Raw genomic sequence first — 12,496 nt, 5'->3', positions numbered from 1 at the left:
CATTCCCCCGGAGGAGCTGGAGGAAGTGTCTGGAGAGAGGGAAGTCTGGGCATCTTTGCTTAGACTGCTGCCCCCGCAACCCGGTCCCGGATAAGCGGAGGAAAATGGATGGATGGATATTTCTATTTTGGACACTGAACACTCAGAAAGGACAGGTTTTCAATCCCATAGTTCGTTTTTACCTGTGTGTGTATACCATGTGCAATAAGCTACAAAGACATTTGTGTCACACAGGAAGTTTGTTCACCTTTTGACATTTTCAAGGCAGCTATGTGAGTGCCTTAAATAAAACAATCTACAGTGATGAACAGAAGTGAGCTAAAATCTTGATATTCCCATAAGAGTCACTGCTGAGAGACAGAAAATGCTGTCAGCATCTGTCAACTGTGCGGGGGTGTTCACAACCCTTCTTCGAGTGTGTGCATCAGTCATGATGACACATCTGAGAGTGTAACATCTCTTCTATCTTAAGTTGGTTTGTATAGCACTGAATATATAGAAATTTGCAAGAAATTAAAGGACAAACCTGAATAATTGAGTGGCTTCTCTTCCGGGATGACGATGCCCCCATCTGTAGGGCATGAGGGATCACTGAATGGTTTGATGAGTATGAAAATGATGTGTCATATGCTATGGCCCTCACAGTCACCAGATGTGTTAGACAGCATCAGCATCTCCACCACCACCATCAAAACCACAAAAGAGGGAATATCTTTTGGAAGAATGGTGTTCATTCCTCCAGTCAGGTTCGGAAACTGCCAAGCTGTTCAGGTGGCACGTGGTGGCTCAACACCTTACTAAGACATTTTCTGTTGGATTTTCCCTGTATGTGTGTGAGGTATAACTGGAATCGCGTAGGCAATGTGGCATGCTGACAGGATATATCTATCTATCTATCTATCGCTATACCTATATCTATATCTATAGATATATATATCTCAAGCACAAGTAAAGTTTAGGATGCGTCTATAGCTAGCATACAGCTGCATGTAATTCAGGGGATCCAGTAAGTCTAATAGCAGTTATGCCCAAAAGGGGAAAAAATAGAGAGAAAAGAACAAAAAGGCATAATGTTTTGTTTCATTGAGTATATGTGTATAAAAGAAAAAGAAAGCTGAAATATGAAAGTAATCATTTTCTGACTAAAAACCTGCAGAAGTAATGTAAGACAGAATAGCTCATTTTGTGAAAAAACACCTAAAACATGAATTTCGCTAAAATTGTGTCTTATATGTTGAAATTAAGTTATGACAACATTAAAAATAAGCATGACTTTAATATGGAGGAAAGCCTTACTGCACATTATTGTCACCATAACTCCATCTCAGGTTTAAAATGAGGTGGATTACTCCCAGACAATCTCCCATTAAAGAGTCTTTGGGAATAAAAACAATTATTAAGATAATAACAGCTGTCATTCTTAAACTACAGGAGAATATTTATAACAGCACATTATGTATAATACCAACCACTGGCATTACACTAACAGTCTAAACAAGCAACCATGAGAACAACTCTTCCTCAGACTACAACTGGGAAAATAATAATATTTAGTCAGCATCACACTGCAATAGCCACAGTGTTAACCCTAATCTGAAATGACAGGCAAACTGACATTTTAACACACTACTAAAGACTTAAAAACATCCTGTTAGCCAGCTTGTCTCTAGACCTGCAACTCAGATCCAACCAAAAGAGGAACGTAAAAATGCTTCTTGAAGGATAGCTACCAAAAAGAACTGAAGGGTGAGGAATAGGAGCAGTAGCACAGGGGTAAAAGATAAAGGGTAGTGAATTATCAATATGAGCACAGCTGGCAATGCCCCTGTCAGAAGCAGAGCAATCAAACGGGAAGGCCAAACATAGATTTAGAGGATGAGGGAGGCATACACTGTAACAGCCGACATATCAGGAGAGACTGTAAAGAAATAACCCTCAGATATGGCAAAGATAACCTTTACCTATACTTATAGTTCTACAGTACATGCCCTTCTACACTGTAGGTCAGATTGTAACACTACCCTTGAGGGAGGAAAACACTCCCAATGAGTTCATGAGGAACTGACCAAGTTATGGTTTACTGGGCATGCAAATGTGATGTATTTTCATCTGGAGGGAAAGAAAACGACAGAGAAGGAGCTGAGACATGTGATCCGGTACAAACAGCCCAGTCAAAAAAAATGCTGTCCCTGGAATGTATTGGATCTGTATTGTGAGCAAGATTAATTATCTCAAAGTGAGGGGCTGCAATATGGTATGCTTCTCAGTAGAATCTGAACTTTTTTCCTTTCCCTCAATCACTTGCTCCCTTTTCTCCTCCTCATGAATTGAAATAAGCCATTTTTCGCTTGGATGCGAGGCAATAAGAAAGCTAAGGGTGGGGTTGTGTATGCGGTTGTGTGCCCAGCAGTACATCATGATTTTCTATTCAATTTTTCACTTAACCGACTAAAGTAGTATTAGTCTTCACTTTTTACAGACAGAATAGTTGATGGTGGAAGAATCCCCCCCCCACACACGCACACAGTGCTCATCTCCTTACCGTGCACAGGTCCTTGTACTGCATTTTCTGGAACTTGGTATCAGCATTCCCGGCACACAGCTCCACATATCCCAGCACTACTTGGAACACTGTGTTGTGGATGGCCTGAGTGAAGTGCATGTGCAGCTGGTCCATGGCAGTCTGCAGAGAAAGCCAAGTATGTGTTTATGAAAACCATTATGTCAAGATGTCACTGTCATCTGCCAGTGTGGATCTATGACAAAAATGAAATCAATTTTCCTAGAGACACATACTGTATGCTTGATATTTTAATTGTTTGCAGACATAGTTTGTTAGCTACACAGGATGGAAGGAGAGAAAACGAAGATAGCTGTCTAAACTGAGAAATGCAGTCCAAGTGAAAGTGGCCAATTTGTCTCTAGTTTTCATCATTTGCATCTCAGTTTGCTGTGGAGAGTGTCATTAATGATGCAATAAGGGCAAAAAAGAAATAGAAAAATAAAAAAAGCAGAGGCATAACAGACATGTATGGGATGGTGACACAGCTAACTGCCTCCAACTCTGTTCACTTGTGACACCAAGTATAATACTCTAAGCTGTTTCACCACATATATTCATACTCATTATCTGTGACCCAACATTTTTTCAGGTAAGATTGTTTTTAATAAGTTATTTGATGGCCTAACAAGAGGTGTATTTTGATTGATTTTACAGCTTTGTTGGCAGTCTGATGTTGTCACTCCACAACTGGTTGCTACTGTGCAGAATCTGGTTGCAAAAAGACAAGATGTCAGCTGCCCCATTGATGATATTTTGGCTTTATTTTTGCACAGTGGAGGGAAGTGTTTATGCAATGTCCATTGTATATATGCCAGTGGTTCATCTCTACAGGTGTGTTGTCAAGCAACATGTAGTCATTTGACCCAATGTCATTATAAAATATTGACTAGAGCAGCTTTAAAAATAATGAGGCAGACTAATAGAAAAAAGGACTTATTCTATTTGCACATTATATAACCTTGAAAATTTTAACTATCCTTTTTTCATTCATCATTAACAATCAAGGATTTCACTTTGCAACCAAACCAAAAACCCTCTCTTAAACATGATTTCACAAAAACAAAAAAACAAAAAAAAAACCATCTGCAGCATATTCTTGCTCCTTCACACTGGGCTCTGTTTTTGCTTTCACAGTTTCAGTCTGTTTTCCCCTATTCTCTTTCAGAGTTAAGCTACATTTACCATCATTTTCTGTTACCACCCACAGTCTCCCTATGGGACCCTAGTGAATTGAGGACACCACAGACTCAGGAGACATGGCCAAGGTATTAAGCAAAGGTAGTAAGTTGCAGTGCAATTATATTTTCTTACCGCAAGCTCATGGCCACAAAATGTTACACCCATCCATTCTGACAACCTGCTACCACAAAAGCAATTTAAAACATTTCTTCCTTCCTTTCTAAGGGAGTTTTACTTCATCTGTCCTAAAAAGACAGATAGAGATATAAAGCTGCAGCAAGAAAAGGACTACACCAACTCTCATAATAAGAATCACCATCTAAAGTCACTAATACCTAGGTGTAATGATTAGGCCCTAATCAGCTGCACAATCTAACAGAGTAATTCTTCTGTAGCTACTCATACTGCACAAGCACATGTTTCATATAGACAAATGTTAGAAAAACAAAGTGGTTGTCAGGCTCATTAGGCTATAAGGAACCAGGGTATGAGAAAGGTATTCAGAGTAAGAGACAAGAAACCAGTGTAAGGAGAAAGAAAATACACATGGTCTGAGGAGATACAGTGTGTCCTCTTGGATAGCACAATTCATTCCTGTATCCAACTGAAAACTGTCAAATTAAGTGTTTTGTGTGTGTGTGTCATGCCATCACAAGAACTCCTTAGTTAGCTTTTGAGTGTGAATAGTCTCATTATCACAGTAATGAGAAAAGCATTATTCATTCTCAACCAGCCCTGATGATGTAGTCTCCTGCCTCTTCAAGAATGGCTGTTAATGTTAAAAGGCATTCAGCACATTTATTAAAATCAACACTGGCTCAGATTTCATATAACAATGATGCCTTATGTTCATTGTTATGTGAGTGCTAGGATGAAAATGAGGCTCTTTAGTTCTGGATTTAACAATTACATTTTGTCAAGGCACCGCATGCACACATGAGTCCTGCAAAGTGTGGCATATTTAGCTTTTACAATGTCTATCCAATGGTTTCACAGAAATTACACTGACTTTATAACATGATAAAGCTGTACAGTAAGACTAAAATGCTTGTAGAACATTAATTTAGATCATGTAACTATTTTTAACTGGCAAGTATCCATACATCTACTGGGTGTAATCTGTCCCAGGCTCAACATCCACCATAAACTCTAAGCACAATGAATCCTTACACACTTTAAAATCACCTGAAGGCTGGTGCAGGAGGCCAGGGCTCATAATTCAGGATGGAACAGCATTTACAGAATCATGAGTTTTCTGACACTGCAACCTCATTGACATTTAAAATGACAGGTCCATAATTTCTCCTACTAATTGGAGGAGTAAAGTAACACATATTTCAAAAATAGCAAAGACAATACAAGCACAAAGTGGCAAATTTGATTAAAAAAAAAGTTTAGTTTCACACCTATGCAGCAAACATAAGATCAGGGCTATGAGAAAGAGACGAAGGAAGTGAAGACACGAGAAAGACCAAGTGCAGAAGATGATGATGGAGCACATGGGGTTATGATGGAACAAGCCCCTAGCATTGTGCATCTGTGTTTTAAGACAGAAAATATGGGGGCAAGATGGGGCACAGAAGAAAAGGCTGAATGACAGAAGAGTAAGATAGAAAGTGAAAGGAAATTATGATTAAGACCATTAAGATAATTTTATAGCTTCAATTTATCTGCTGCATAGGCCAAAAAATGCTACGCTCATTACACCATCATCGCTAACATTTTGAAGTTATATTATATTATGCTAGGATTACTTTTGAGACCTGTGTTTCTTTTTGTGAGCAATTCCTGTGGGTGTCAGTTGATTGACAGTAAGCAGTAATCACAAAGGATGATGTAGATGCCCTGTGGCTTCATTCAAAAAATCTAAAATATTCTTTCCTCCACTGAAACAAAAAGGAATAAGAAATCTTGAACAAACCAAATTATGCATGCTGTGATGTTTTAACTAGTCTGGCTGTAGAACATTGGTTTTATAATGTTCAAACATAAATGGTGGTAAAAAGGTCATGAAAGTAAGGAAACAACTGTGCAGACTGAATGGACACAGTCCTGAAACACTGTTGAGGGGAGTACAGCCAAGTCAAACAACACAATCTTGCTGACATTATTGTTCACTTCCACTGAAATAAGAGACAAACAGGATCAAACAACAGGACATATGCAGTATGTGAGGACCTGTCACCCTGTAGATGAGTCAAACCACTGACCTGTGTCTTGCCTAGAAGCGTGTAGGCCAGCTGGACTTTGGTGTAGTGCGAAACATCAAAGTGCTTACAAGTCTTCGACAATGCCACATCAAGCTGCTCCTGGAGCCAGAAACAGATAGAAAATAAAGCATAAAAAGAGACAAAATGGGAGAAGAGAAAAGACAGGCATTATCCACATTAAGACCAGGGATTTAGATATAAATGTGCAGCTACAGAGCTGCCATGCAAGGCCAAGGACAGACAATTGGATGTGGGTGTATATATGCAAGTGTGTGTGGAAAGAAATAAGACGGTGTCTTTGAGAAAGAAATAAAAAGAGGTAAGAATGTTAGTAGGAAGCTGGGGAGCACAGGGATGTGTAACAAGCCTGACACAATAAGCCAACCTCAAAGAACACAGCACTGACAAAGCCTAAAGTGATCTTGCATCACTGCGCATTTTCTCACACCCTCATTTAAACGTAATGACATGCCCACAGCCAAAATGACAAACTTTCTATTAATTAATGAGAGGGTGTAATTAGTTAGCAACATTAATTCATAGTCCAGAGTACTTTAAGGACAGAAAAACAAAACCAAGTAGTGCCATTTTATATTGGTCTCATTATACAGTAAGTTGTGGAATTTTAAAAATACTACAGAATTTGGTGTGGTGATAGACAATGCCTACGCTAAAAAATTATTTTGATAACCTTTGATGGAGATATGAATTTTTTTTTTGACCAACGATAAAAATAGGAAAAGTTTTTGACCTTTGACCTTTTTCAGCAAAAATCTAATCACGTGTTGGTCCTCACCAATGTCTGTACCAATAATGTTGATGATCCATCCAGCCATTTGTCCATAATCCCGCTAACCAACACACATGGAACCAAAAACATAACCTCCTTGGCTGAGGTAATAAAGTATTATTTGACTGGCAGAAGACGACTGTTGATCTGAAATATGTTGCTGATTTCTTCAGCCGTATTATCAGTCACTGTAAACTTTCTTCTACACTCCTAGGTACCAGATCTGAAGCGAAGGTGTATTCACATTAACATTTCATTTTCCCATTCACATCATGACTGTTGGTAAACTGAAAAATTGTGGTGCTGCAATATTTTGTGAACCTGCTGGTAATTTACACCAGGCTTAGTAAATGTCCCCTTATGTGTAGAGCGTACATTTTTTCTTTAAATCTAAAATCTAAATGTAGGGGGCTATAAGTACAGTATATGTAGTATGAAAACAAAGAAGAGTAGGACAAAAATAGAATGATACTGCATTTTTGTCTATGAAGACCTGTTCTCCAATCATGATTAGAGAGCAGTGGCATTTCATTTAGTTCCTATTTTTAGAAAAATTACTAAACTCAGTTGATTGATTGGCTACTTTTCTACATAGGGCCTGGACCATATACAGTGCACGTATACAGTATCTACTGTAGATGCGTATACTGTAAGTTGAATACATATACTATACTGTACATGTGTGTGAGCGTCTGACAGTGAACTACTTTTAGATACTAAAATCCTGCCTTTAATGTGGCTGTGAATGTGTTATTTCTTATACTTTGGATATTCACAAACTCATGCTGACAGGTAAACAAAGAAAGCATGGCTAAATACTGTATGTGCGTGTACCCGCACTAAGTCATTAATCTACTCAGGCGCAGCAGCAATGCCAGAGAAAATTGCTTTGCATACTGTTTATCACACAGAAATATCACGACACAGCTGGAGATGAAACAGATATAATTTTCTGTGCTTGCACACCGACAATAATGGCTTTCTGAATGTGTCGATATCTGCCGACCCAGAATGAGAAAGCCAAACTATTAAAATGTTAGAAATAAGTATAAATTACTTCTTTCAGATGAGGGTTTGCGTAAAAAATACAGGGTTAGAGTAAAATGGTAAATGGTCTTATATTTGTATAGTGCTTTTCTACGCTTTACAGCACACTCAAAGCACTTTCACACTACTTGGACCCATTCGCACTGCCAAATGCACACACCGGTGTCATCGCCAGGAGCAACTGGGGGTTCAGTGTTTTGCTCAAGGACACTTCGACATTTTGACTGGACAAGCTGGGAATTGAACCACTAATCCTCCGGCTAGGAGATGACCCGCTCTACCTCCTGAACCACAGCCGCCCCCGTCTCTTTGCTGATATCGCTGTCAAATAATGGATTTTGAGATAAAGTAAGGAGAATCATACCTCGATTTGCTCCAAAGTGTCTTGTAGTTTGGAATTCAATTCACTGTGGAAGGAAAAAAAGGACATTGTTGAGAGTTAGTTCCACATTCCTGGACCAGAATATAGAATCAGCTAACAGCTATCAGCTAATTTTCATTAACAATTTAATTTTTTGTTTTTTTTTACTTAAGGTATTCATCACTTTGACAATAAAATAAAAAAAGTTAAGACAAAGATAAATGGTAAATGTTCTCAACAGGATACCAGAGTCTAAGCACAAACCGTAAATATAATAAAGAAATAAAGCAAATCTTCACATTAAAGAATCTGTAATCAAACCTTTGCCAGATTTTATCTTTCAGTTATATAAAAAAAAGGAAACTGATGTATCCAAACAAAAATTTTGTGAAGGCAAGTGTTAGTTTTGTTTCTGTTTCAAGTGTTGGTCCAATTTTTCATTTCTACAGTGGAATCCACTGCATAATTGGTGTTAACATGCATGTGTGCATGTCTGCAGTTACATCATGCTACCCAAGTTACAAAACACCTACACATCCTTGGAGCGTGCTCAGATTTTGCCTCGCCCTAGGAAATGCTTTCAACTAAAACAAAAAAAAACAAAAAAAAACCCAGAGGTAGCAACAGAAATCACGACTATTTTGTCCATTCCAATACACCAGTTCAGTTCCCGTGTTACTCCGCCAGCTGGGCACTGTGCCCATTTGCAATCATCCTCTGTCCCTGCTTTTCTTAAGGTCTTTTGCAGGTCAGCCTACTCTTTTGTGCCTTATGAGACTGCAGTTGCCCGTGGGAGACGGTGTCCTTAACAAAACGCTAATTAAGCAGCTCAGCTTCTTTTTCTCATTTTCCTCCTCACTCTCTATTGCGAATTGACAGACTCTCTGTACAGAGTGAGGAGGAGGAAGGAAATAAAAGGAGACTGCAGACTGAGACACATAGGCCACTGGCAAAACAGGTAACAAAATGAGCATTCCATTTCAAAAGTATATATACACTGTGACCCTTTGTGTATCTGCGTGGGTATGCATATGAGTGTGAGAAATATTGTAAATGAGTAATAAACAGGAATCAACATCCATGTTCAAACCTCCAGAGGAAGCTTTTAGCACAACTGGAGACTGATGGAATATGAAAGAAATGTCACTACAAGAAGGATGCCAAGCGGATCCTTACTATAAGCTGTCAACAAGACTCAAGAAACAGTCACTAAGTACGACGCGAACTGACAGACTGACATTACAGTGACAGTTAGAAGGGAAATACTTAAATTACCATCACCTCCTGAACTTAATTGCTAAAACCAAATGACAATTTACATTCACATTAGAGATTCTAGATCCGATACCATTTATCAGTGTGTATTGGACTGGTTTCAGCCAGAATAGAGCCAACTGAATTTCAGTCCTTATTTGGAACTACAGTCCTATATTCAAGTGGACTCCTTTGCGTTTTTGAAATGTGTGTGTCACGCTACCCATAAGCTGCTATATTAATCAATCAAGCTGTCTACACTGCCTGCATGGGGGCTGCCACCTGAAGCCTATTTTTAGCTGCAAGTCTATTGAACCCAGCATTTGGATCAAGAAGCTCAAAAACCATACAGTGTGCCAGATTATTTCAATTTCAATATGCAGATACATAATATTAAAGGAACTGGATCTGTATCACAGCCAAAAAACTGGACCAGGGCACACCTAATTCAAATAGTATGACACAACAAATGCCAAGAATGTAGTACTCCTAATCTCCATTTCTACCATAGTATAACTGAACCCAGTGAGCTGGTATTTGCCACAGCAATTATAATGCCAGAAATTCTCAACTACAAGATCAGTAAGGTATGTAATAACCAGTATCCTCAGTGAAAGCCATGGATGGAAGCCGGGATGAAGAAAACACACAAAGAAGTTATTACTGTGAGCTGGCTCAACTACAGAGGGGTGAACTGATAAATTCCAGAGCCTGGATACTGAAGCAATACATCTGACTGTCTATATGCAAGGCCCATGGGAGTGGTGAACAAAGCCTGCCAGTGTTGGCAGCCAATCTGAGGAGATACAGCAGAGGAGCAGAGGGCAACAGGATAAATGCCCTGTGTCTTCACAGAACGTTCCATTGCTCTGCCACACAGCAGTGTGGTAAGAGTAAGCACAAAGTGAACAGTACCAGAAGAGCATATGAGAGAAGGAAAATCTTCCCACAAGACTAGTGTTCAGGGGCTGTATGAGAGTAAAGCAGACCACTGCAATTTCCCAGAGTGGAAACCAGTCACCATCATAGCATGGCAAACAGCAGTGGTGATAGTAAATGAGAAGATCAACACTACTCTCCTGTCTGTGAAGTAAATATGAAGGAAAAGCCTAGGATTAAGATGGAAAGCAAACAAACAAGCTTTAAAAACGCTGAGTATCAATTTTTGTACCCTTGGACCGAGCCAGACTAGCAGTTTTTCCCATTTCCAGTCCTTTTGCTAAGATAAGACAACTGTCTGTATGCTTTACACAGCGCTACAGCCAGCAGACACAAGAGTGGTATCAGTCCTTCAGTCTGAGACATGTATTTCATAAAAATCAGACTATTCTTTTAAAAACTAGCAGAAAAAATGGACACTACCAGCCAGGCTTCACCCTGATTGGCTACTGTAGATCAATAATGTGTTCCTTAACATTGTCAAAACTTTGTGTCATATGCATCATAACCACTAAGCTAAACTGGATAGATAGACAAGAAGTAAAACCTAACTAACAATCAGTTCTCTGCAGGGAACAAGAAGAATGAAGTCAAGTTAGTGGAAACTGGGGGGTGTTTCTACCCATTTTCAATTATCACTGGCAACAGGTGTTCATGGGGCCTTGAGGCAAGTCCACAGTGACTTGCTGGCTCAATAACTAGACAATGCATGCTGTGCAACAAGGGTTGGCCGAATGCTCAGAATCTGAGAGAATGTCATTATGCTGTACTTATGAGTCACGACAAGGTAGGCAGAGAGACAACAGAGTGGCAGGAGAAGGGCTTAAAAGAGTAAAACAGTAATAAAGGTTAACAGCAATGAAAATTATGCTAGTGAGAAAACAGAGGAGATTATGGGAAAGTTCACAGAAAGGAGAGTGAGAAGAAAAAGATTTGATAAAGAAGGGAGTTTAGACAAAATGCATGGTGGGAAATGGTTCTAGCTGGACTAGGAAAATGTGTAATGATTGTGTTGTTTGATAGTTGCACTGTGACTGGCTCATGAGCTATGCATTTGCATATTAATTTTACATTTGTTTGTTTGCTTGCTTGTTTGTTTTCTAGACTGTGGGAACGGTGCAGAGAAGTGGAGTGGGTTTCACATGACAACACAGGGTTGTTGTCTGCTGGATGTCAACTCCAAAGAGATTTAAAGAAGATAGAAGATTACTATCTTACAATGGTTTAATTTTAGTATGGCACTGTTTTATTAATAAACACTAACCCACTAATAGAACAAGTTATGATTATTCTGTCTGTTATATTGACTACTCAAGTCCATTAGCCTATGTGATCATCTAATTAAACACAAATATTTGGAAAGAAGATAACACATCTAAGTAAAATAGGGCTGCTGAAGAACTAATGCACTCCGCCATAATTGGTACTCATCATGAAATGAACTGCAAGTGTAAACAAATTAAAATGTTAAGCATCTTCTTTCTTCCCCCCATAAAAGCACAACTGAAAAGCTAATGGTGGTGACAAACAGAGAACCGGGTAAATATCAAATCTGAAAAAGTCCCAAGACCCTGCTGGTCTTGCAAATGCCTGGATGGGGGTGCGGCTTTACCGTGATCTCTAGAACACTGCAAGTAAACACTATTCCAAGTGACACATTACTACCATAATTTTTATGGAAACAAAAAAAGCTTAACAAGGTAATTCTATATAAATTTTTGTGTTTTGTGGCAGCAAATTGGATCTTCCAGAGGTTATGTGTGTCTCACATGTACAGTGCCTTGCGAAAGTATTCGGCCCCCTTGAACTTTGCGACCTTTTGCCACATTTCAGGCTTCAAACATAAAGATATAAAACTGTAATTTTTTGTGAAGAATCAACAACAAGTGGGACACAATCATGAAGTGGAACGAAATTTATTGGATATTTCAAACTTTTTTAACAAATAAAAAACTGAAAAACTGGGCGTGCAAAATTATTCAGCCCCCTTAAGTTAATACTTTGTAGCGCCACCTTTTGCTCCGATTACAGCTGTAAGTCGCTTGGGGTATGTCTCTATCAGTTTTGCACATCAAGAGACTTAAATTTTGCCCATTCCTCCTTGCAAAACAGCTCAAGCTCAGTGAGGTTGGATGGAGAGCATTTGTGAACAG

At 39.0% G+C, this 12,496-nt stretch overlaps 1 protein-coding gene across 3 annotated transcripts in view; it reads right to left on the bottom strand.

Annotated features, from left to right (window-relative positions):
• The window catches only part of vps50 (VPS50 subunit of EARP/GARPII complex), a 101,952-nt gene that overhangs the window by 57,107 nt on the left and 32,349 nt on the right, over positions 1–12,496 (bottom strand). For all 3 annotated transcript variants that reach the window (XM_020614218.1, XM_020614219.1, XM_020614220.1), the window contains exons 10-12: positions 8,154–8,196; positions 5,953–6,051; positions 2,543–2,683 (exon numbers count right to left, since the gene is read on the bottom strand). In XM_020614218.1, the coding sequence (XP_020469874.1) occupies positions 2,543–2,683; positions 5,953–6,051; positions 8,154–8,196 (283 nt within the window). The remainder of the gene's footprint in view (positions 1–2,542; positions 2,684–5,952; positions 6,052–8,153; positions 8,197–12,496) is intronic.

This window comes from Monopterus albus, unplaced genomic scaffold (genome assembly GCF_001952655.1).
Source record: "Monopterus albus unplaced genomic scaffold, M_albus_1.0 scaffold143.1, whole genome shotgun sequence".
In the NCBI taxonomy this organism is placed as follows: Eukaryota; Metazoa; Chordata; class Actinopteri; order Synbranchiformes; family Synbranchidae; genus Monopterus; species Monopterus albus.
The sequence above is the reverse complement of the archived record's forward strand: the minus strand, read 5'-3'. Positions and strand labels throughout refer to the sequence as shown.